Source organism: Phyllopteryx taeniolatus, chromosome 12 (genome assembly GCF_024500385.1).
Source record: "Phyllopteryx taeniolatus isolate TA_2022b chromosome 12, UOR_Ptae_1.2, whole genome shotgun sequence".
NCBI classification, from domain to species: domain Eukaryota; kingdom Metazoa; phylum Chordata; class Actinopteri; order Syngnathiformes; family Syngnathidae; genus Phyllopteryx; species Phyllopteryx taeniolatus.
The window spans coordinates 3,259,879-3,284,689 of NC_084513.1; the positions used below are offsets into that span (position 1 = coordinate 3,259,879).

General features: G+C 44.0%; 1 protein-coding gene across 9 annotated transcripts in view; it reads left to right on the forward strand.

Moving 5' to 3' along the window:
• ttn.2 (titin, tandem duplicate 2) overlaps positions 1–24,811 on the forward strand; it is a 258,645-nt gene that overhangs the window by 182,499 nt on the left and 51,335 nt on the right. For all 9 annotated transcript variants that reach the window (XM_061791839.1, XM_061791840.1, XM_061791846.1 and 6 more), the window contains 22 exons: positions 1,363–3,364; positions 3,515–4,202; positions 4,399–4,663; positions 4,917–5,243; positions 5,948–6,232; positions 7,664–7,963; positions 8,111–8,413; positions 9,469–9,744; positions 10,704–11,003; positions 12,703–13,005; positions 13,587–13,886; positions 14,519–14,806; positions 15,228–15,530; positions 15,642–15,944; positions 17,064–17,369; positions 20,612–20,899; positions 21,766–22,056; positions 22,263–22,547; positions 23,339–23,926; positions 24,006–24,110; positions 24,187–24,384; positions 24,469–24,765. In XM_061791839.1, the coding sequence (XP_061647823.1) occupies positions 1,363–3,364; positions 3,515–4,202; positions 4,399–4,663; positions 4,917–5,243; positions 5,948–6,232; positions 7,664–7,963; positions 8,111–8,413; positions 9,469–9,744; positions 10,704–11,003; positions 12,703–13,005; positions 13,587–13,886; positions 14,519–14,806; positions 15,228–15,530; positions 15,642–15,944; positions 17,064–17,369; positions 20,612–20,899; positions 21,766–22,056; positions 22,263–22,547; positions 23,339–23,926; positions 24,006–24,110; positions 24,187–24,384; positions 24,469–24,765 (8,601 nt within the window). The remainder of the gene's footprint in view (positions 1–1,362; positions 3,365–3,514; positions 4,203–4,398; positions 4,664–4,916; positions 5,244–5,947; positions 6,233–7,663; positions 7,964–8,110; positions 8,414–9,468; positions 9,745–10,703; positions 11,004–12,702; positions 13,006–13,586; positions 13,887–14,518; positions 14,807–15,227; positions 15,531–15,641; positions 15,945–17,063; positions 17,370–20,611; positions 20,900–21,765; positions 22,057–22,262; positions 22,548–23,338; positions 23,927–24,005; positions 24,111–24,186; positions 24,385–24,468; positions 24,766–24,811) is intronic.

Genomic DNA, 24,811 nt, shown 5'->3' on the forward strand with positions numbered 1-24,811 from the left:
GGATTCAGTGCATCATGGATTTCTTTTAATCCTATTTATATTACTGATGATTCGCCATATCACGGGATTTTTTTATTTATGTAATAAATGAATTTAAAAAAATACTTAAGACAACAAAAGCTGCAGAGGGCAGATAAACACAGATAAACTCTATTAACATTCACATTATTACAACTATTTATGGTATGAGGGGACTGACATGAAACGGCATTTTAACAACTATACAACAGCATAGTTGTAGCGAGCCGCCATGTTTTAATTATGACGTCATTGTTGATGTCATCGTGGTGGCTTGCTGTCAGAGGATGTGCCAGTGTGCCTATCGCTGTTGTGTAGTTGTTAAAATGCTTCTTTAAATTAGTTAGTCCCCTAATCCCATAAATAGTTATAATAATATGAATGTTAATCGATTTTATGTGTGGTTATGCCCACTCTGCAGCTTTATTTGTGTCTTAGCTATTTTTTTATTATCAAGTGGATCCCAAAGCAGACAAAAACAATTCTTGAACAATTCAAGCGTTTTATTCCAAGCCAAGGGAGCACACAAGTGTGAAATACGAAGCCACAAAATAAAACTAACTCAAAACTACATTGACAAAAGGCCTTCGCTTGTAGAAAAATATAAAGGAAACTAGTAACTTAGGGAGGTGGACGGTGCCACAAGGAAGGCGAATCAAACTAAGGCAAGCGGAATCTATTAAATACTATGCACAGAGTGTAAAACAAAAACAAATCCTACCTACACATGGCGCAGAAACAAAATTAAAAAAAAACCAAATCTAACCTGCACAAGGTAGAAAACAAAACAGACAATCACAGCAGTACTTAGTAAAACTTAAAAAAGGTATGCTGGCAAGCAAGAGATGACAGTAAAACTATTAGGACAATGGTGAGAAGCAATCAAAATTCATAATCCGGCACCTTTCTTCCACTGTGACAGAGTTTAAATACCAGATGGCAATAATTGCCAACAAGTGCGACCGGGAAGCTCCGCCCACCACCGTTTTCAAAGGTGACTGTGAACACACAAAAAAGAACTAACAGGAGGCAGGAAAACAGGAACATAACATTGTTAATATTATGTATAAGAGTATAAAAAATGCTTAAGAGTATAGTAGAGTGTAGTAACGCATATGTTTATGATTCATACAGCTTAAAAATATGTCAAACAAACAAAAAACATGTATGCTACATTGTGGAATTCACTTATTACAGGGGTGGTCCGAAACCCAATCCCCACGATTAAGAAGGGAGTTCTCATACTGTTAAGATATTGTTTTGTTTGTTTTCAGTCATCCTGTTCAATGAGTCCACCATTTGTTGACAGATTTGTTTAAAACTATGTGTGTCACCTGTCAACAGTGCCTCCAATCCTTGAGGTCGATGTCAAGCTGATGGAAGGCATCGTCGTGAAGGCAGGCACCACCATCAGGCTGCCCGCTATCATGAGAGGAATGCCAATCCCAACCGCCAAATGGTCCATTGAAGGAGAGGAGATCAACAGTGGAGGCAACATAAAGATTGACACGGACAACTTCTCAACCGTCCTCAGCATCAATGAGTGCACCAGGAACCACACCGGCACCTACCTGCTCACTGTATCCAACCTCGCCGGCACAAAGACAGCGGCCCTGAATGTCACTGTCCTGGATGTCCCAGCGGCACCTATCGGACCCGTCAACATCCTGGAAATAACTCCTGACTCCATGACAATCGAGTGGCGCCCTCCCAAAGACGATGGCGGCAGCCCCATCACGAATTACATTGTGGAGAAGAGAGATTCCAATAAGGAGACCTGGGGAGGGGTTAGCTCTGGCAGCCTGGCTACCAAGCTCAGGATTGTGCGGCTGCAGAAGGGTGTCGAGTACGTGGTCCGCATTCGCGCTGAGAACAAGATGGGCATCGGGGCGCCGCTGGAGAGCAAGCCCACGGTTGCCGAACATGCCTTCCTGCCACCCAGTCCGCCCGGTAAGCCGCTGCCCCACGACGTCTCAGAAGACGCCGTCACGGTTGGATGGACCATGCCCTTGTCTGACGGTGGTAGTCAGATCACCGGTTATATCATCGAGCGCAGACACAAAGGAGGAAAGTGGATCCGTGTGAACAAGACACCCTGCAAAGACCTCCGCTACAGAGTCCAGGGCTTGTTTGTGGGCAATGAGTATGAATTCAGAGTATTTGCTGAGAATAGCGCTGGCTACAGTGGCCCCTCACCAATCTCTGACCTCTGCAAGCCCTGCAGGCAGGTCACAGTCCCGAGCCCCCCAGTCAACCCCAAAGTCAAAGATTACAGCAAATCAACGGCTGACTTGGTGTGGACCAAACCCAACAAAGATGGAGGCAGTCCCATTCTGGGCTATACAGTAGAATTGAAGAAGGCTGACGAAGACTGGAAGAAAGTCAACATGGACGACTTCATCAAGCTGTGTGCCTACACGGTGAAGGGGCTTGAGCAGGGTGGTACCTACAGATTCAGAGTGTTTGCCTCAAATATGATTGGTGACGGCGAGTCCAGAGAAATTCCAGAGTCTGTCACAGCTCAAGACATCCTGATACCTCCGGAGATCGAAATGGGTGCCACGTGTCGCGAGCGCATCACCGTGCGCGTCGGACACAATATCAACATCATCGGCTACATAAAGGCCCGTCCCGAGCCTGAAGTGCTGTGGTCCAAGGGGGAGACTATTCTGGAGAACAGCAAACGTGTAACTATGATCCATAACCTTCCTGTGGTCCAGCTTAGGATCAAGGAGGCCACCAGAGCTGACCACGGTAAATACACACTGAAGGCTTCCAATGAGGGCGGAGAAGCCTCCTGCTGCATCACTGTCAATGTTCTGGACCGGCCCAGCCACTGTCAGAACCTCCACACCACCTATGTCACCAAGGACTCCTGCATGATCAACTGGGAGGCCCCGAAAGACAACGGTGGCTCTGAAATCACCAACTACATTGTGGAGTGCCGAGAACCCAGCATTAGCATGTGGTCTATGATCTCTTCCCATTGCACCAACCGCAAGATCAAGACCAAGCTGATGGAGGGCCACCAGTACCTGTTCCGTGTCTGTGCAGAAAACAAGATTGGACCCGGGCCCTGTGTGGAGACCAAGGTCCCCGTGCTGGCTATCGACCCCATTGAAAAACCGGGTGAGCCTGAAAACTTCAGAGCGACTGATATTGGCAAGAACTACGTCTACCTGAGATGGAGGAGGCCAGATTATGATGGCGGCAGCCCCAACCTCTCCTACAACCTGGAGTGCAAAGCCAAAGATGGGCAGGAATGGGAAAAACTCAATACCGGCATCTTAACTAGCACCTTCTTTTTGGCGGACAAGTGTGTTGAAAACCACACTTACACTTTCAGGTGCGTCAGACGGCTTGCCACAGTTGCTAAAGGTTTTCAAACAAATTTTGAAAGTAGCTAAACTTGCTGCCAGGTGCTTTTGGGGGAAAAGTTGCTATGGTATGGCTAAGTTGGCATCAATGGCTAAAGCACATTATTTGTTTTTTTCAGGGTGCAAAGCATCAATGAAGGAGGAGAGAGCGGCTGGGTGAAACTGGCCGATATTCTGGTGCGAGAGGAGATCCAGAAGCCAGTCCTCGACCTGAAGCTTTCTGGAACGCTGACAGTGAAGGCCGGGGAGTCGGTCAGGATGGAAGCAGCCTTGAGAGGAAAGCCTCAGCCTGAAGTCAAGTGGACCAAGGACAAAGCGGTCGGAGACAACCCCAGAATCAGCTACGAGACGGGTTCTGACTACTCCAAATTCCTTTTGACCAAGTCCAGACGCACTGACTCTGGGAAGTATGTCATCACTGCCACCAACTCGGCCGGAACCTTTACAGCGTATGCCAACGTGAACGTCCTGGACGTCCCCGGAGCCGTCAGGAACCTCAGAGTCATGGGCATCGGAGCAGACAAATGCCGAGCGGTTTGGGACGCACCGGAGGACGACGGTGGTTGTGAGGTGGACAGCTACATACTGGAAAAGTGCGAGACCAGAAGAATGGTGTGGTCTACCTATTCCGCCTCGGTGGTCACGGCGTACTGCAATGTGATGCGTCTGGTGGAGGGCAACGAGTACATTTTTAGAGTCCGGGCCGAGAACAAGATGGGAACTGGTCCAGCCATGGAGAGCAAGCCTGTCACAGTCAGGACTCAGTTCAACAGACCTGGGCCACCTGATGCCCCGGAGGTCACTAAGGTCAGTTCAAAACTTTAACGTTGGACAGAAATACAGTAGATAAATAGATGGATTGATAGATATGAAGTACAAGTATCTCTTTTTCATGGAGGGCAAGAAAGTGGTCAGAAAAATAAAAATATTGCTACTACTGGACAGATATGTGACAAATCTCCGTAAGTGGAGTGGAAATGATGATCCTCTTTTCGTGATACAGATAAGCAAAGAGGAGATGACAGTGGTCTGGGCTCCTCCTGAGAACAACGGAGGAAAGTCCATCACGGGCTACATCCTGGAGAGGAAGGAAAAGCGAGCGGTGCGCTGGGTGCCATGCACTAAGAGTCCAATCCCTGAGAGACGCATGAAAGTGACCAACCTTATCCCCAACCACGAGTATCAGTTCAGAGTTAAAGCTGAGAATGAGGTCGGCCTGGGAGATCCCAGCAAACCTTGCAGACCCGTCACGGCCAAAGATCCCATCGGTGAGTTTACCAATAGCAGACTGAACCCTGTCTGTGGATCGTCAAGACCACTTGTTCTCCAACTTTTTACACCAAGTACCAGCTGAAAAAGTACTCGGCTCTCCAAGAACCAACATCATGACCGACATTCAAATTCAGTAGCATACTATGCCTAAATGTTCATCAATAAGAGACAGAGGTTTTATTTTATTTAATTTTTTTTACTCCCTGCTCTACACTGGCTTGTTATTTATATTGTTTTGTCCATCTCCAGAGCCTCCTGGGCCGCCCGCAGGCCTGAAGGTGGCTGACAGCACCAAAACCTCCATCACCCTTTCCTGGTCTAAACCTGTGTATGACGGGGGTGCGCCAATCATTGGCTACAGCCTGGACATGAGACTGAAGAGTGAGGCGGACCCCGAGAAGCCCACAGAAGGCTGGAAGAGGATCGACACCAATGGGCCCTTGGTTCTCAAAGAGTTCACCATAGGACAGCTGGATGAGAAACAGGAGTACGAGTTCAAGGTCTCTGCCCAAAACCAGGTGGGCTGGGGACGTCACGCCTACTTGAAGGAAGCCGTCTTCCCCAAGGAGATCCTGGGTAAGAAAAAGCAGCACTTGAGTACATAGACTAAATGTGGCATTATAGATGTGAGTATACTCACAAAAGTGTGTGTATCCCTCACATTTCCATCAATATTTGATTCTATCTTTTCATGGGACATGGTGAAGAAATGACCATTTGCTACAATGTAAAGTAGCCAGTGTACATCTTATATAACCGTGTACTTTAACTGTCCTCTCAAAATAACTGTCTAGAGCGCTGTCAACCAAAGTGAGTAACTCCCTAAGTGAAAATGTCCAAATTGGTCCTTTTTATTTATTTTCCCTCTCCAGTGTCATGGGACAGGTTAGTTTTAGAAGTTCTCAGGTGTGAATGGGGAGCAGGTGTGTGAAATTTGGTGTTGATGCTGTCACACTCTTTCAAACTGCTCAAAGGAAGTTCAATATGGCTATCGTGAAGCTCTGGTCAACTCCCTGCCGAAGAAGGGAAAATAATGGTGGCCACACAAAATATTGACGTTTTCAGCCCAATTTGGATTACTTTGAGGGGACAGTAAATGTATACTGTTATACAAGCTCTAGACTGACTACATTGTAGCAAATGGTCATTTCTTCGGTGTTGTTCCACGACGTTATAAAAAATAGACAAAAATGTCAGAGATGTAATCATTTTTTGAGATAGTGTACCTCGTCAACAACATAAAATGGTCTAAACCTAGATGTGTTTTTCCCTGGCAACAGAGGCTCCCGAGATTGACCTGGACGCAAGTTTAAGGAAAGGTCTGTCCGTCCGAGCCGGTTGTCCGATCCGACTTTTTGCTATTACCAGAGGACGCCCCGCTCCCAAGGTTACCTGGAAGCGCATGGGTGTGGACAATGTTGTTCGTAGAGGTCACGTGGACCAAGTGGACACGATGTCCTTCCTGGTAATCCCTGAAAGCACCAGAGAAGATTCTGGAAAATACTCACTGACTCTTTCCAACTCGGCTGGAGAGAAGGCCGTCTTTGTTCGTGTTAAGGTCCTCGGTGAGAAACTTTCAAATTGTACCTGTACTTCTACCTATATAAATTTTGTACAGTGGAACCTCGGTTCGTGCACTTAATTCATTCTGAGACTCTGAGCCATACCAAGGGCTAATTTTGAGGAAAAAAGACAACTGCAAGGTAACTGCAATATGTGATGCAATTTACTCGCGACACAAAAAGCAAAACCAAGCCAAACGCATCCATGCCAATACTGTTTAGAAACCCAAATATTGTGTCTGAACACAGGCAATATTTCTTTTAAATTTTGTTCATAAACCAAACTGCTGGTGAACTGGGGCATTTGTGAACCGAGGTTCCACTGCATTCGGAAAATGTAGTTTATTTACGAAAAATGTATCCTTCAAAAAAAATTATATATACTGCACTTCAGGAAAAAGTAATAATTCTGAAAAAAGGTTATATATTTAAAACAAAAACAAGGCTTATATTTCTGAAAAAAATCCTACCGGTATTTACAGAAAAAGTAACCTGCAGATTAATGGTTCGGCATTTGCAAACTCACCACTTCGCAGTTTTTTGTGGCCTACATTATTCACGGAAACTCCGGGATATTCGCTTTTTTCTTTTTTTTTACCTGATCTCCTGCTTATTTTTTTTTCTTTTCATGGCACTTATAAGGGAGTGTTAATTATTCGCAAATTGTCACTATTCTTGATCGACCTCAGTCCTTATCCCTTGCAAAAAGTGGGTGGGGGTCCACTGAATATTTTTGGCAAAATGTTGTACATTTCTGGGAATAAAAAAATTATTATTATTTTTCAAAAAAAATATATTTCCGACAAAAAAAACTTCTATGTTTCTGGAAAAAAGTTGTATTTACAGAAACAGTTTTCTGAACAAAAAAAAAGTTTCATATTTCTGGAAAAAGTTGTATATTTCGGAGAAGTATAGTGCATGAACCAAGGCAATATTTCTACGAAAATGTTTGTTTCTAAACCCAACTGTTCGTTTACCAGGCAATTAATGAACTGAGGTTCCACTGTATTTCAGATGAAGTAGTATATTCACGAAAAAAAGTTGCATACCTCAGAAAAAGTAATATATCTGGGAATAAAAAAAAGTTGTTTATTTAAAAAAAAAAAGTATATTTCTGACAAAAAAAACGTCTATGTTTCTGAAAAAAAAGTTGTATTTACAGAAACAGTTTTCTGAAGAAAAAAAAAAGTTTCATATTTCTGGAAAAAGTTGTATATTTTGGAGAAGTATAGTGCATGAACCAAGGCAATATTTCGTTGAAAATGTTGTTTCTAAACCCAACTGTTCGTTTACCAGGCAATTAATGAACTGAGGTTCCATTGTATATTCTGGGAAAACTCAGATTTACAGAAAGCGGGTGTTGGCGTTTGGGTTGAATTATGTATTTGGAAGATGATGAGCTGATTTCCAAGTCTCAAATCTATCCTCTGGTAGATACTCCCGGTCCCGTCGGTGGTCTGGAGGCTACTGAGGTCACCAAAACTACAGCACAGCTGTCCTGGTTACCGCCAGAGAATGACGGTGGAAGCCCCATCCTCAACTACATTGTGGAAAAACGTGAGGTGGACAGGAAGACCTGGACCAAGTGCATAGAGGACCTGAAGAAGACTAGCTTCAAGGTGACAAACATGACACCTGGGATTGAGTACTACTTCCGCGTGATGGCGTGCAACAAGTACGGAATCGGAGTTCCTCAAGACTCGGCCAAGTCTTACCTCGCTAAGGACCCCATCAGTGAGTGTTCTAAGTCAAGTTGGATTTGGCAGTATTTTGATGTGTAGAGTGGTGGCCAGTGACCAAGAACAAATACTTTATTTCGTACAGAATGTGAGTACTCTTGCCACCTCTGGGTGTGTACATAACACCTGCTGTGGTTTTCAGGTGAGCCAGATCCGCCCAAGAAGATGGATATTTTGGAGATCACCAGGAACAGCGCCACACTGGGCTGGCTGAAGCCACTCAGAGATGGAGGAGCCAAGATCAACGGTTATGTGGTGGACTACCAGGAGGAGGCCGCGCCGGAGGACAAGTGGACACCCTACTCGGTGGTCAAAGACTTAACCATCGTGGTCGTTGGCCTGAAGGAAGGCAAGAAGTACAAGTTCAGGGTGGCGGCCAGGAACTCGGTTGGCGTCAGTCTTCCTCGGGAGGCTGAGGGAGTCTTTGAGGTCAAGGAGCAGCTCAGTGAGTACACTGGCATGAACGTCTAAGACAGGGGTGTCGAAACATTTTCTTATGAGGGCCGCATACAGAAAAATCAAAGGGTGCAAGCACCACTTTGACACTCCATCCAGCCAGCATTTATCCTCACTAGGGTCGCTACTCAGCTGGAGACTATTCCAGATGACTTCAGGCGAGAGCCGGGCTACACCCTGAACTGGTCGCCAGCCCCTCGCAGGGCGCGTGTAGAAAAATATTTTAGAACAAACAATCAATTTAAAGGCTTCAATGAACCAAACAAACTTGTTTTTGGGATGTGGGAGGAAGTCGGAGTACCTGGAGAAATACCACACAATCATAGGTCCCCGTGCTGGCTTGGGTTTTCTCCGGGTACACCGGCAAACATAGAAACTCCACACAGGAAGGCCAGAACCCAGATTCGAAATCCCAACCTTAGAACTGTGAGGCGCTATTACCTTCAATTTATTTAATACACAAAATCCAATCCATCAATGGTCAAAAGGGGGGGAAAAAATCATGTTAGCAAAAAAAATCTTATATTTGCAAAAAGTCGTCTATTCCCCCCCCAAAAAAAATCATATTTTTGAAAAAAGTTGTAAAAGTCCCAAAAAAGTTTTATATTTTGGGGGAAAAAAAGTTTTTATTTGTCTGTATAAAGCTTTAGATTTCCGTGAAAAAAATTTTATATTCTGGAAAAACTCAGATTTACAGAAAGTAATATTAAAAAAAATAAATAAGTCATATATTTCTCGAAAAAAGGTTGCATATTACAGAAAAGTACAGTGCGTGAACCGAGGCAATATTTCTATGAAAATGTTCGTAAATCAAATTGTTCTTTAACTGGAGCATTCATGAACTGAGGTTCTACTGTATTTCTATAAAGCAATATAGTTCAAAAAAATATTTATGGAAATAGGTGTATATTTCCCAAAAATGTTGTATGTTTCCGGAAAAAAAGTTCCAAAAGTAGTCAATTACAAAAAGATGCTAGAAAACTGATAGCAAATGAAGTGCAAATGATGTGACAGTGTTAACTCGTGTGATTGTTGCTCCCTCAGTGGCTCCAAAGATCATCATGCCCGACACGGTGACAGTCAGAGCGGGACACAAAATGGTGATTGAGGCCCTGGTGGCAGGGAAACCGGCTCCCTTCTGCAAGTGGAAGCAGGGCAACGAGGACGTCCTCACATCTGATCGCCTCTCGGTGGTCAAGACGCTTACAAGCTGCACGCTCATCATCAAGAACGTCAGCCGCTTGGACAGTGGCTACTACAGTCTATCGGCGGAGAACAGCACGGCCAAGATCAACCAGATCCTCAAAGTCATCGTTATGGGTCAGTTTCAACCAAAGATCATACCCAAAAACCTCGTACGTTACAGTGAACCGCTCGAGAATACATTTTTAGGGGTTTCAACTTTTGACATTAATATGAATGGTGTACAGCCATGGTTCTCAACTTTTTACCCAGTAGCGCAGTAGACTGTTCATCTAAAACGAGGCAGAGGTTTTATTCCTAAAAAGTATATTTAATGTTATTGCTACTGTAATATTATGCACACTTTAAACATTAACACTGCGTCTAAACATTAGAAAAATGAAAAAAAATGATCTACTTTGATTCAATGATAATGTATCGCATTTTAGTTAAATAAAAGTTGTACCTCAATAAATGTTCGGAAAAATACTTTTAGTTCTAAAAGATTAAATGCAAATGTATTGTACTTAAGTCAAAAACAACTGAACTGTACTTACCAAATATACTGTACTGGATTAAAAAAAGTTGTATATTAACAATATTGCGCACAGTGTGACCATTTCGTTTAGTGATTTTTTTCATTGACCATGGATTTACATTCTCTTGGTGTTCTGATTGGCTGCCAGTAGTATCACCATTCTCAGATAGACCACTTTGGTTTTAAGCTCTCTGATTGACCCCAATCTTGGAAGGCTTCTGGCAGTGAGCAAAGGGTCAGGAGGAGATCCTGACCATCCAGCAAAAGATAATGGATATGCTTCAGGAAGGACAGAGTTAACCGATGTTGTACATATTGAAAAGGCTCCATTTACATTGCCTGTCAACATCACAACTGGCTATGGAACGCCATACCTTAGGTCAGTCATCCCCAACCAGAAATAATCCAATTGTGTTATGTGTGGGAGGGCTAAAACTATAAAGGAAGCCTCACAGATTTTCAGCTATTGCTTGTGAATCTGGAACCCACCCCCTGCAAAGAACTGTACTCTACTTTGAAGGTTGTTTGTTGGTAATATTTGATCCTGTGTGCCATGCAGACATTCCGGGAGCCCCTGAAGCTCCTGTGGAGATCACAGAGCAGGACATCGATGCCTGCACTCTGCTCTGGAACCCTCCTCAGGAGGACGGCGGCAGCAACATCACAAACTACATTGTGGAGAAGTGCGATGTGAGCCAGGGCGACTGGCTCACCTTGTCTTCTTCCTGCACCAAAACCAGCTTCAGGGTGACCAAACTGATTACCGGTACTGAGTACACCTTCCGGGTCCGGGCCGAAAACAGGTTCGGCATCTCTGAGCCCACCTACTCTGAGAAAATGATTGCCAGATATCCGTTTGGTGAGTCACTTCCACTACACGTGGTCTGCAAGCCCTCAGTAGGATGTGTGCTCCGTTTCATTTCACATGTTTCTTTGAGTCCCCAAAAATCATTGATGGAAAGCCCTCATCTTTCATAGGAGAGGTCATAGGACAGAAACAGAACAACAACAGATACAACACTGTTAAAAACTGTTACATGCAAAAGCAAAATAGTTCTGATCATATTTTTGAAAGAGTACATGGGAACTGGGGCTCGGTCTCGCCCTCTAAATACTGATTCATTATTCGTTGTGACAGTAACAAATGATTTACGAAGCAGAATCAAATCGTTACTCTTTGTACTATTCCAAAATAAAGACGTTAGAATCCAAAAAAATAAAAATCCAGTTTGATCCTTTCAAAAGTAGCTATTGAACAGGAAAGAAAGTACACTGGTGCGTCTTGGCTGCTGCTTCTCCCTCCGGAAAATAATTTTTTGTTTTTGTTTAAAATGGCTTACTTTAACCAAGATCTCTTGCCGTAACGAGGCCAAAGGTAGAACCCGGGTTGGTTCTGCTCCTGTCTGTGCCTTAAATCCCCGCTGACTGGGACCAGTTCCCTTCTTTCTAGCTAGTTAGCTAGCCCGGTAGCTCTTGTCATCTGCCACAATGTGTTGGATCAACTTTCTCCCATTCATTCTGCCATTATTGCCATCCACCTCGACAATGGCTCCATTTCGGCTTCAGTTGTGGGGCTTCCATGAATATCCGTGTAGCTCCTCAGATGCAAATAGCTCACTTATCTGACGTGGCTATTTGTATCTGTGATCGATGAATTATGGATAACAGATCTGATCATGGACCATGATCAGCTGGAACAATGAACTACAACTGCATACATGAGCAGAAACTGTGTGCAGTAAATCAAAATGGTGTCAGCTGTAAACACAGGCTAAAAATCATGATTTATTTATTTTTTTAAGTAAATGAAGCGTGGCAGCAGTGGGAGCTCTTGTCAGAATAAACTAAGTAGTATCATATTCTAGATAAATTCTGATTTGAGTCCAAAAATTCTGATTCACTGATCGCTTTCCACCCCCATTCGAATCCCAATTCGAGTCACCGCCAATTCTTGCATAGTCCTAATAGGAACAATTTCAAACTTTGAGCTGCAAACAGTCACTAAGTTGAACTTTGAGCAGTAAACAATAACAAAGTTGAACATGCTGTCTGGTTATTATAAGAGCAGTCTAATTAAGTGCTGATGCGTAGTGGAATGTTGATTTTCAATACTTTGTAAATAAAGATGAGCCAGTACAGATACAAAGGTGTCCACCCCACCTTCTGATATAAAGTGCAGTGATACATGGAGTCGCTTTCACCTGTAATCAATCTTAGTGACGTTAAGTCAATTTTATTTATACAGCACCCATTCACCATATACATTGTCTCAAGGCACTCACACGAGTGGTTTTAATGTAGAGAAAGAGACCTGTCTGTAGATAATGTCACCATAATCTAAAACTGATAGAAATACTGCCTCGACCAACCATTTCCTCTACGTGCTCCCAGGTTTGAACCAGACATAATGAATTGACCCGTGTGGTTGTCCCACGGTTCACTATTGAGGAAATACATACTATTAACAGATGTAAAGTTTCCATTACATTTATTTGTACGTTTATCTATTTGAGTATTAAATGCAAGTGTCAGACTGTAACGCTTCTGTTTGCCCCCAGATCCTCCCAGTGAGCCCAGAAACCTTCTGGTTAACAAGATCAACAAAGACTTTGTCATCCTCTCTTGGGAGCGTCCCAGCAGCGACGGCGGAAGCCCAATTATGGGATACTACATTGAAAAGAAGGAGAGGAACAGTATTCTGTGGGTCAGGGCTAACGAGTCTGTGGTCAAATCCACCCAGTACACCTGCGGCAGTCTCATTGAAGGCCTGGAGTACACCTTCAGGGTGTCTGCCATAAACCTTGCCGGACAGGGAAAACCCTGCAAACAGACTGAATTCATCACGGCCAGGACGGCTGTCGGTACGAAAACCTCCCAAGACTAGACAGTAGTACCTTGATTTACGAGCAAGCTGACTTACGAGATTTGCCAGTTACGAGCCGTCGGTATTCCGAATTTCAATGGAAAATTTTTTATTTGCTACGCAAGCAAGTAAATTGAGTTTTGTCATGGCACAAATTAAACTCGTAAGTCAGGGTACCACTTGTACTGGATTGTTAAATGAGACCTGCTTTTAGAGTAAGGCTGTCAATATAGAATTGTTTTAGAATCAATTGTCCTATACTGTAGATATTTCGTCGAGTGCTCGAGTAATCCCCCCCCCAAAAGTTCCCCCAAATTTTTTTTTACTACTAACATGCATTTTATTCTAATTTATGAGGGCTGGACTTCTATCCTTATACTGCATATGTTGGTACTGAGTGTGTGGTATAAACTTAAAAAAAATTATAAATTTGAGATGACAAAATCAGCCTTTGCTAAATGGTAAACCATTCACGATTAGCATTAGCACGCTCGCAATTGTTGTGGTCGACTTAGACGAGTTAGCCAATTTTTTTTCACAGCTCTATTATAGAACTAAAACCAAATTCCTTCCTACCAGACCCTCCAGGTAAACCCGAGCCCATGGATGTGACCAGGAGCTCCGTCTCGCTGGTGTGGACCCGACCCAAGCACGACGGTGGCAGCAAGCTTATTGGCTACTTTGTGGAGCACTGCAAGCTCCCTGAGGAGAAGTGGACCCGTTGCAACAGCAACTGCATGAGCATCCAGACCGAGAACTACGTGGTGCGTGGTCTGGAAGAGGGCCAGCAATATGTGTTTCGAGTCATCGCCAAGACGGCCGTGAACACCAGCCTGCCCTCGGAGCTGTCTGACCCAATTGCTGTCATCGCAGAGAATGGTAGGACTAGGACAAACATGACAAATCCAAGTCAGTGAATTGATAACAGAATGAAGGGTGACTCCTTTTGGACCTGTTGTGAAATCAGGTGGATCATCTCGTAATAAATGCTTCACCAAACTAAATAGACGATCCTTGACCCCGGAGAAGTGTGTGAGCGTGTCGCTTTGATCCTGTGTGAAGGTCAAACTGATCAGGTTGACTCATACAGATATCTGGAAGTAAATCATTGGAGTGAGCACGGTGACTTTAATTGTGAAATGGCAGCCATTTTCCAAGCAGAGTTCCCCATATTGCCAGGCGTTTAAGAGTATTTTGACTGATATTTCAGGACCCACAGAATATTCTGTTCTTTGACAATAGGAAAATTTTTACATACTAAAAGAAAGAGTATACTCTCTTCTTTTGCCAGGGAAAAACCTTTTTGTAGCTTTTTTCATTCTTTAGTAATCAGCAGTAGAACATGGGTTGGTTTCACCATAAATGCCAGTTTCTGACCAAAAAAAAAAAAAAAAATCGCAGCTGCTTCACTGATGTCCAAAACAACAATTTTTTCCAAAGGGACACTAAAGTTTATCCTGAACTTGACATAACGAGAGAAATGACCATGGTGGTCGTCTTCTTCCGTGCAGTTCCTCCTCGTGTGGAGCTGGGGGTCAACATGAAGAACCTGATTGTGGTGAAAGCTGGAGAAAATGTCTGCCTGGATGCAGAGGTGTTTGGGAAGCCTCTGCCCAAGGTGAGCTGGAAGAGAGATGGTGCTCCTCTCCATCTGGCAGAGGGAATGAAGATGACCCAGAAGAAACACGTCCACCTTTTGGAGCTCTACTCCGTCACCAGGAAGGAATCTGGTGACTACACTATTCTCGCTGAGAACGTCAGTGGCAGCAAGTATGCCAACATTAAAGTAAAAGTGCTCGGTAAGTTTACTACATGTTACTTTCCCAAATCTAATTTGTCAAAATACCTGTACATTAAAAAAAAAGGAAAATGTAAGCACAAAACACAACAGATACTCATACTTTCACTGCAAGGGAACCACTTGAACTGATGGTGGCCAGATATTGTGACGTTCAAAACCGCCATTTACGTGGAGTGTCTCACTCACAAATAAATGTCTTGCTTGTAACACGAAGAAATAAAAAAAAAAAACAGCGAGTAAGTGCTTATAACTCAAAAGTCAAGGTACCAATGCAGTTCATAATTTTATATCGACAATTATTATGAGAATATTTTTGGCCCGGGTTAAAATTGCCCTAAAACATAATATGGGTGCATGAAAAATTAACAATATGAAGAGTTTGCAAGTGTTAAAACTGCCTTCCCTGTCATTCCCTGCAGACAAACCAGGTCCTCCAGCTTCAGTGAAAACCACCAAAGTGTTTGCAGACCGCGTCAAGCTACGGTGGGATCCCCCGTTGGCAGATGGCGGTTCTGAAATCACAAACTACATCATAGAGAAGCGCGAAACCAGCAGGGCCAATTGGGCACTGGTCACCGCCAACATTCACGGACACATCACCGACTGCTCCATAGAGAAACTCATAGAGGGCCATGAGTACCAGTTCCGAGTCAGTGCTGAGAACCAGTACGGCGTGGGAGACGCTGTCATGACTGACCCGGTCATGGTCAAGAACCCCTATGGTGAGTGCACGCTTCCAGATGTCCATTGATTTTCTATACCGCTTATAGAGAGAAAAAAAGTACCGCCACCATGACCAACTTGTTCTAATATGACCGGTTTGGTTCACTCAGATGTTCCCGGCCCTTGTGAGCCACCCGTCATCACCAACATCACCAAAAACTCCATGACGGTCAGCTGGAAGGCGCCAGCCAACGATGGTAGAGCCACCATCCTCGGCTACATGTTAGAGAAGCGTGAGGCCACAGAGTTGACCTGGGCCAAGGTCAATCGCCGGCCAGTGATCGACAGAACCATCAAGGCGGGTCAGCTAACGGAGGGCTCGGAGTACGAGTTCAGGGTTATTGCCATGAACAAAGCCGGTCTGGGAAAACCAAGTGACGCGTCCAGTGCAGCTCTGGCTGTCGATCCCGTCTGTGAGTATCTTTTTACGATTGGTTATCATTAAAATGAAAAAATAGTAGCTCACACAGTGAGGACACCCCTGATTTTTGTAAATATTTGATTTGATATCTTTTCATGGCACAACAGTTAAGAAATTATATTTTGCTCCAATGAAAAGTAGTCAGTGTTCAGCTTCTACAACAGTGTACCGTTACTGTCACCTCAAAATAAATCAACACACGGCCATTAATGTCTAAACCGTTAGTGAACAAAAGTGAGTACACCCCATCATCCCTGGTGTCATGTGACTGGTTAATGTTAAAAGGTCTCAAGCGTCATCGTGGAGCAGGTGTGTTAAATTTGGTTTTGTCACTGGTTACTGGAAGTTCAACATGGCACCTTCACCATCTTATGGCACCAGGATTGGAAGAGGATTCCAGTGGCAACCTGTGAAGTTCTGGTCAACTCCATGCCCAAGTGGGGAAAATAATGGTGGCCACACAAAATATTGACACTGTGGGGACACATATGAATATCTTCTGGACATTTTCACTTCGGAGTGCACTCATTTTTAATCGCTAGAAGTTTAGACATTAATGCCTGTGTGTTGTTCGGCACGGTGGGCGACTGTCTCACAGTTCTGAGGACCCAGGTTCAAATCTGGCTTTGTTTATGTGGAGTTTGCATGTTCTCCCCGTCCCTGCGTGGGTTTTCTCCGGGTGCTCTGGTTTCCTCCCACACACATCCCTAAAACATGCATGGTAGGTTAATTAAAGACTTAAGTTGCGCATAGGTGTCAGTGTGAATGGTTGTTTGTTTATACAGTATATGCCCTGCGATTGGCTGGCAACCAGTTCAGAGTGTACCCCACCTCCTGCCCAGAGACAGCTGGGATAAAATCCAGCATACCCGCGACCCTAGTGAGATTAAACAGTACGGAAAATGGATGGATGGATGGCTGTGTGTTGACATACTTTGAGGGTACAGTAAATGTAGACTGTGATACAAGCTGACTACCTTAAGTTGTAGCAAAGTGTAATTTATTCAGTGTTGTCCCATCAAAACAAGGAAATGTGAGGGGCATGCTCACCTTTGTGAGATATTGTATGAAGTATCAGGCGGTGTCATTACTCAATGTCTGTGTTTGCCAGACCCCCCTGGCCCACCCGCCTTCCCCAAGGTGGTGGATTCCACCAGGAGCTCCATCAGCCTGAGCTGGACCAAGCCAGCGTACGACGGTGGTTGCGAGATCATCGGCTACCTGGTGGAGTGCAAACTGGCCACTGCGGAAAACTGGACCAAATGCAATGTCCCCAAGAAGCTCCAGGCCACCAAGTTCTTGGTGACAGGCCTGATGGAAGGCACAGAGTACCAGTTCCGAGTCTTTGCTGTCAACAAGATTGGCTACAGCGAGCCGAGCGAAGTCCCTGGGAACCACACGGCCAAGGACATCCTCAGTATGTTCCTCTTTACAGTGAACCCCCGTTTATCACGGTCGACCCAAACCATATAATATTAATAGTCCGTTAACATACAGTATAACATGAAAGGCCATGGACATAAATGGAAATTAGCATCAATGTTACGGTAATTCTAAACCTTCAAAATCATACTTTAACACACACGCAGCAACACATACAAACAGAGCATACAACAATACTTACAGGCATATATCCGCTCTACACTGTGGGAACAACCACTACTATTACTGGAGTTAAGTAGGGGATCTTCTCTTCTGCTTCTTCTTCTTACTCTTAATTAGGCTGCATCTCTTCCAGTAGAGTTCAGTACTACCCAGTATGTTGTGGCACAACGTGGTACTACACTTAAGGCATGCATCTCTAAATTTGTACTTGCCTGTATAATATAAGGATGGGACGTTCAGCTTTTCACTGTCAGGTTTCACCACAGCGAGTCACTCGTATCCAGTGTTGGGAACGTTTATTTTCTATGTGAACTACTTCAAAGTTCAGTTCACTAACTTTAAAATGAACCAATTCAGTTTATCGTTCATGATTAAAAACTTTAAACTCAGTTCACCGTTCTAAAAATTAATTGGTTCATAGTTCTTTTTTCAATATGTTGTTGCAAGCTATGACCCTCTAAATATTGGCCTTTCCCCATTGTTGCCACCCATTCAGTCCACACGAGTACCCAGCTAAAGCTTTCACCTTACAGTCTCAAAAACAAGAGGAAAAAAAACTTAGTTGTTGGTCTTTTTTGAATGAGGTATTAAAACAAAAACAGGACCGCTGTCCTTAATGTACAACACAATCCGAGGTAGAAACCAGGCGGAGGTAAGAAACTAAGAATGTTCCTCAAAGTGCAATATTCAATGTGCAATTCTTGAAATTTATAATAGGAGGCTATTGTATCATTTGTGGAGGCAGAAGGAGTGCTGCTGCTCATAGTGCTGCTCTGAGTAGCATGTGTGATGGGCCACTACTGAATGTGGCGAAATGCAGCTCCACACCTGCAACGTTGCTTCAACATACCGAAGACAGTCAGGTGGATTACAGGTATTTTATTGTTACACTATGCAGTCTGCAGCACAGTATAACAATGTCAGTGGTGAAAGCCGTATTCAGTCTCAGACTTGGATCACAGATTTAACCAAGAAAGCAGATTGACCAAACGAAGTCTTACTGAACTGTGGTGCCCAGTTACTTCTAGTGGATGCTCTGGTCCTCTTGACACTGCAAGGATGCACCAACCATCCTCTGAGATTTGAATAATTTTAAACATCAAGCATGCATCAGAGGAAAATAAGAAGTTGTTGAAATTGAGAAGATTATATTTTTTCCAGAATATTACAGTGATAATAGTCCCTGTCTTTTTATCTAGTACTTTCAACATTTGTTTATAACCCCAATATATAGGCTTTAGTGAGATTACACATGCCTGTGACCCGGTCGTTGCATATGGGGGAACAAAATCATTGTGCATACAAAAAGCTTAGCAGCAGATGATGACAACTGGTGCCTGATGCTTTTAAAATTACTCATATTAAACTTTACACTGCTGATGACCCTACTAACTTGTTTTTGGAATGTTGTCTCTATTATATTCAGACCTGCCAAATGTTATGGAATGTCCGTATTTTGTTACGGAAATTACTCAACATTGACTCGTTACGGCTGTAACACTGATTGTTCCAGATATTGGGGGGAAAAAAATCCAGCGTCTGACATTACGGGGCATCCAGTTTGAACAGCTGCTTGGTGCACGCTATTTTATTACGCCAACCGGTTGCATAGCTACGGAGGCGAAAGTTTTCTTTGCGTTCTGTGTCAATTTATTGTAAGTCACTGATCATCGCCTCTATGGTAGCGAATAACCTACACTTCCTACCATGTTACCATGCTTCTTACAAAAGTGTCATGAAGGGAGGATGAGGAGTGGATAGGCGAAGATGCGTGCTAATTGCTAAGGTATCGTTACAAACAGTCGCGAAACATGGAAATTTGGTGAAACAATACACTTGTCACATAGGTCTGGCTGGAACCGCGTTTTCGCGGAGAGTAACAAACTTTAAGACTTTTTTGTCTTTATACGTGGGGTCTGGGCGGCACGGTGGCCGACTGGTTAGAGCGTCAGCCTCACAGTTCTGAGGACCCGGGTTCAATCCCCAGTCCCGCCTGTGTGGAGTTTGCATGTTCTCCCCGTGCCTGCGTGGGTTTTCTCCGGGCACTCCGGTTTCCTCCCACATCCCAAAAACATGCATTAATTGGAGACTCTCAATTGCCCGTAGGCATGACTGTGAGTGCGAATGGTCGTTTGTTTCTATGTGCCCTGCGATTGGCTGGCAACCAGTTCGGGGTGTACCCCGCCTCCTGCCCGATGACAGCTGGGATAGGCTCCAGCACGCCCGCGACCCTCGTGAGGAGAAGCGGCTCAGAAAATGGATGGATGGATGGACGTGGGGTCTGTCACTGATAAGAAAATTTTAAAAAACCTTACGTGTGTACCAGGCCTAACGAAACCTGCCACTCTTGAACGAAAATGAACTGCTGTTCAAAAACCACTCAGAGATGACAGAGTGAGCATGTTCACAATTCAGTTCATCAGGCAGAAATACACTACGTTCAGTTCACATTGGCCCAAAATATGAACGAGTTCATAAACTTTTGTTCATTGACCTCTTTCAGGTACAACAATGTTCACATGATTTCCTGACGCAAACCAGCCATTTTAAAACCCATTAAAAAAACAATAGCTTAAAAATATTCAATGTATAGCTGGAGCCAATGTTCCCTCTAATTTTTCATGTGTCTGGGCAGACACACAAGCACCTTGAGCGCACTGAGGACCACTGTGAGTAACATCAGATGTGCCCGCTGTGGCCACACACCAGTATGACACCTGTTCAAAACCTTGGATCATAGCAAGTTGCATGGCTTATTTAAAGAACCAAATTACAGCAGCAATTTTCATTGGTTAACTTTTAATATAATTGATTTAGCCCACTTGAAATGAAAATGCTTTAACCACAGGAGTCCTGAATTTTATTTTTTTTGCGCAGCATAGATTTTCTTGTGGGCTGAGTACGTGCTAGCAGTGCGCGATTGCGCAGGCGCGCAGCTTAGAGGGAACATTGGCTGGAGCAGCGAGAAAGATGCACCACGATGTGGCGGGGGTTCACTGTACACTTAACAGAGAAGTCAAGTCTGAACAAATTAATAATCTGTGGTTCTTGCAGTCCCTCCGGAAGCCGAGCTGGATGCCGACCTGAGGAAAGCGCTGGTTCTCCGCGCGGGTGTCACCATGAGGCTCTACGTCCCTCTAAGAGGGCGCCCGGCACCCAAAGTGATGTGGAGCAAGGTGGACTGCAACCTGAAGGAGAGAACCGGCGTCCTGATCAAGACATCCGAGTGGGACACCCTGCTCATGGTTGAAGACATTAACAGATACGACGCTGGCAAATATGTTCTGACGCTGGAGAACAGCAGCGGTTCCAAGAGTTACACCATCGTGGTCAAGGTCCTCGGTAAGATAGCAAATTTCAATGTTTCGACTGTCGCACTTTCTCTTAAAAGAACAAGCAACGAATAATTTCGCTTTTTGGGTCCAGGGACTACTTACAGGGGCATAATTTTTCCAAACTTAATTTATGTACAAAAGTTGAATCGAGGAAACTGGACCCTTCTTGGTTGTTACTTTTCGACAACCAAGAAGAGTCCAGTTGACTTGATTCAGTTTTTGCGGATTAGCATGACCTGGATGATTGGGAATCTAAACAAACCTAAATGCCATAGGAATTAAACTTTAAGGGGAAAAAAGCCATTGTGTCACCATAACAAATGTTTTTTTAAGAAAAAAAAGAGAACAAATGTATTTTATTGGGATAAAAAGTTGAATTCTTATGAGAATAAAGACTTTTTTCCATAAAGTCGTATTATATTGACATCAATGTTTAACAAGGAGGGGAAAAAAATCTAATTTACAAGTAAATTTAATAAATGCAACTTTATTTGCATAATATTAGGTTTTTTATACTGAAAAATACAACTGTATTCACCCCCAAAAAATAGGATTAAAATCTGGAAAACATATGCCTTTTTTTCTTGAAAAATTACTTTAATCATTTCGGGATGTTAGATTTATGTGACGTCTCAACCATATCAGAGCTTTTAATTGGCCCAAAGCTAAGGTTGGGAGGAGTCATTAGTTTATTAGGTTTGTTTTATTGGTGCACTATATACAGTAGGTGTGCATTTTTTAAAAATAATACCACATAATAAAGCCCCTCACGACGGCTTGAAACTGAGACCCCACTTTGACCTATTAGTTGAGTTAGCTGAAGCTGTTGAGGCATATGACTTCTGATACCGCTACCCCACTCCTCCACTGTAGATTCTCCTGGACCTCCTCAGAACCTGACTGTAAAGGAGACCTCCTTAAACCACGCCTGCATCACCTGGGATGCCCCACTGATCGATGGCGGCAGTCCAGTCAAGAGCTACATTGTAGAAAAGCGCCTGGCAGAGAGGAAGGCCTGGACCTGTGTGTCGACTGAGTGTCACAAGAACTCGTACAGAATTCCCAACCTGGAGGCGGGACAGGCCTACTGCTTCAGAGTTCTGGCCGAGAACGCTTATGGGATTGGAGAAGGTTGTGAGACTGCCGGCAGTGTCCGAGCTTCAGGTATGCATTGGCCAATTTTAATTTCTTCATTTTTATTTTTGCAATCAGTGTGTTATTTGTTACTGGACTGAAAGAAACATTATTTTGATCAATTATTCTGCATTGACAGTAAAAAAAAAATAAATAAATCCTTGAATCCAATTTTCTGCTTATTACTGACACAACAGTCATTCTCAGTTGTAATGCACGACTTGTTGCCCCTCCAGAGCAACCTGGCCCAGTGATGGACTTGAAGGCCAAGAAGACCACCAAGGATTCTATCACTCTGGCCTGGAAAAAGCCCGTCAGTGATGGCGGCAGTCACATCAGTGCCTACATCGTGGACCAGAACGAAGGCGAGCTATGGAAGCAGATCTCCAAGGACAGAAACACCTCACTGACAGTTGGTGAGCTCACAGAGAGCAAGGAGTACTTGTTCAGAGTCAAGGCACTAAATGAATCTGGAGAAGGGCCACCCACTGAGATCACGGCTGTTGCCAAGGACCAGTTTGGTAAGAACCCATGACTGCAACCTAGTTTCACGATTTGACAGTAAACAGCCATTTATCACAAGCGATAAGTTCCAGACCCAACACAAGTAGGTGAAAATCTGCGACAAAGAAAGACGGATAAAATAATTATTTTTTAAAATTGTTTTACCCACAGATTTTAGCGTCATTGTTATTAACCTTCAAACAACTGCTACAACTGCTACTTCAACATACACAGAGCAGCAACACATACAAACAGAGCATACTGTACTTAATCACGTGATCTATCGATCTGTAAGATCTATCTATCTATCTATCTATCTATCTATCTATCTATCTATCTATCTATCTATCTATCTATCTATCTATCTATCTATCTATCTATCTATCTATCTATCTATCTATCTATCTATCTATCTATCTATCTATCTATCTATCTATCTATCTATCTATCCAGCTGTCTCTCACGCTAGCTTGCTAGCGAGCTGTCTATCTGTGTATTTGTCTGTATAACAATACTCACAGGCATACATCCTCTCTACTCTGTGGGGAAAAAACAGTGCATGTACTATAGACTGAAGCGTCCTCTACTTTTTGCTGTTAATTACGCTGCATCTCTTGCAGTAGTTTAGTGCTGAATAGGCTGTTGTGGCACAACTTGGTACGACAGTGAATGAGTGCAACTATATATTTTGACTTGTCTGTAAAATGTAAAAACACAAAAAAATGATTGCTTAATAATCTGTAATATAGCTGGGTAACACTATCTGTTGCATCAGTTTCCTCAACGTGCCAACACATTTGCTTTCCAGTGCTTCCTGACTGCAACCTGAGCTGTCTCCATGATGGTTGCTACGTGGTGAAGGAGGGCTCTACCGTCCGCATCAACATTCCCATCAGCGGTGTGCCGTATCCCACTGCCACGTGGAAGAAAGGCGACGTGGCGCTCGGCGACACCGGACGGATGTGCGTTGAGGCGTCCCAGGGCATCACCACTCTCCTGATCAGAGACTGCCAGAGAGGAGATGCTGATGCCTACACCATCAATGTCAAGAACAGCTTGGGCTCCAAGGACTGTAAGTTGCAGCTCAAGGTTGTGGGAAAACCAGGTATCTGCACTGGACCCATCAAGTTTGATGAGATCACAGCCGATGGCATCACCCTGGAATGGGGGCCACCCAAAGATGATGGTGGTGCAGAGGTGTCCAACTACATTGTAGAGAAAAGGAGGACAACAGACAACAAGTGGGCCACGGTGGCTTCTGCAATCCAGAAAACCACCATGAGAGTCATACGTCTCCACGATGGAGTGGAGTACATTTTCAGAGTGTTCGCTGAGAACAAATACGGAATTGGAGAGCACCTGAGGTCAAATGCGGTCATTGCACAGCATCCTTTCAGTGAGTATCCAAGACGGAAACAAAATCCCATCCCGTGGTTCAGACAGTTGAAAAACATCTCTTCTTCTGCCACCCCCAGATGTCCCAGAGGCACCTGCACCTCCAGAGATAATGAGCATCCGCCACGAGTCAGCCATCCTAACCTGGGCTGATCCAAAAGACACGGGCGGCTCCCCAATTACAGGTAACTGACTGCTATCACAGCCTCGGTTGTAAAGCTGAAATCCGTAATGCAAAGCTGACAATGTGATTGTGTGCAGGCTATCATGTGGAGTTTAAGGAAAGGAACAGTCTGATGTGGAAGCGAGCCAGCAAGACTCCTCTGAGAGTGAGGGAGTGCAGGGTCACAGGTCTGATTGAGGGACTAGAATATGAGTTCAGGGTGATGGCCATGAACATGGCCGGTCTTGGGAAGGCCAGCAGAGCTACTGAGGCTGTTGTTGCTCTGGATCCCATTGGTGAGTTTTGGAGATACCAAGGCAACAATTTCTTCTTCGTGTATCGCAACACAAGACTACAGCGATGTCTTTGTCTTCTGTTAGATCCACCCGGCAAGCCTGATGTCATTAATGTCACCAGGACTTCAGTCACACTGATTTGGACTCCACCCAAATATGACGGCGGCTACAAATTGACTGGCTATATGGTAGAGAAGCTAAAGGCTGGAGGTAAGGCCTGGATGAAGGCGAACCACGTCAACATTCAAGGATGCGCCTTCACCGTCACAGACTTGACAGAGGGAGCCCAGTATCAGTTCCAAGTCAGGGCCAAGAACTCTGCTGGTGCTATTAGTGTTCCCTCAGAGAAGACCGATCTGCTAACTTGCAAGGATGAGTATGGTAAGATGATTTTGAAAGAATTAATTTTTATTTTTTTTTCCCAGCT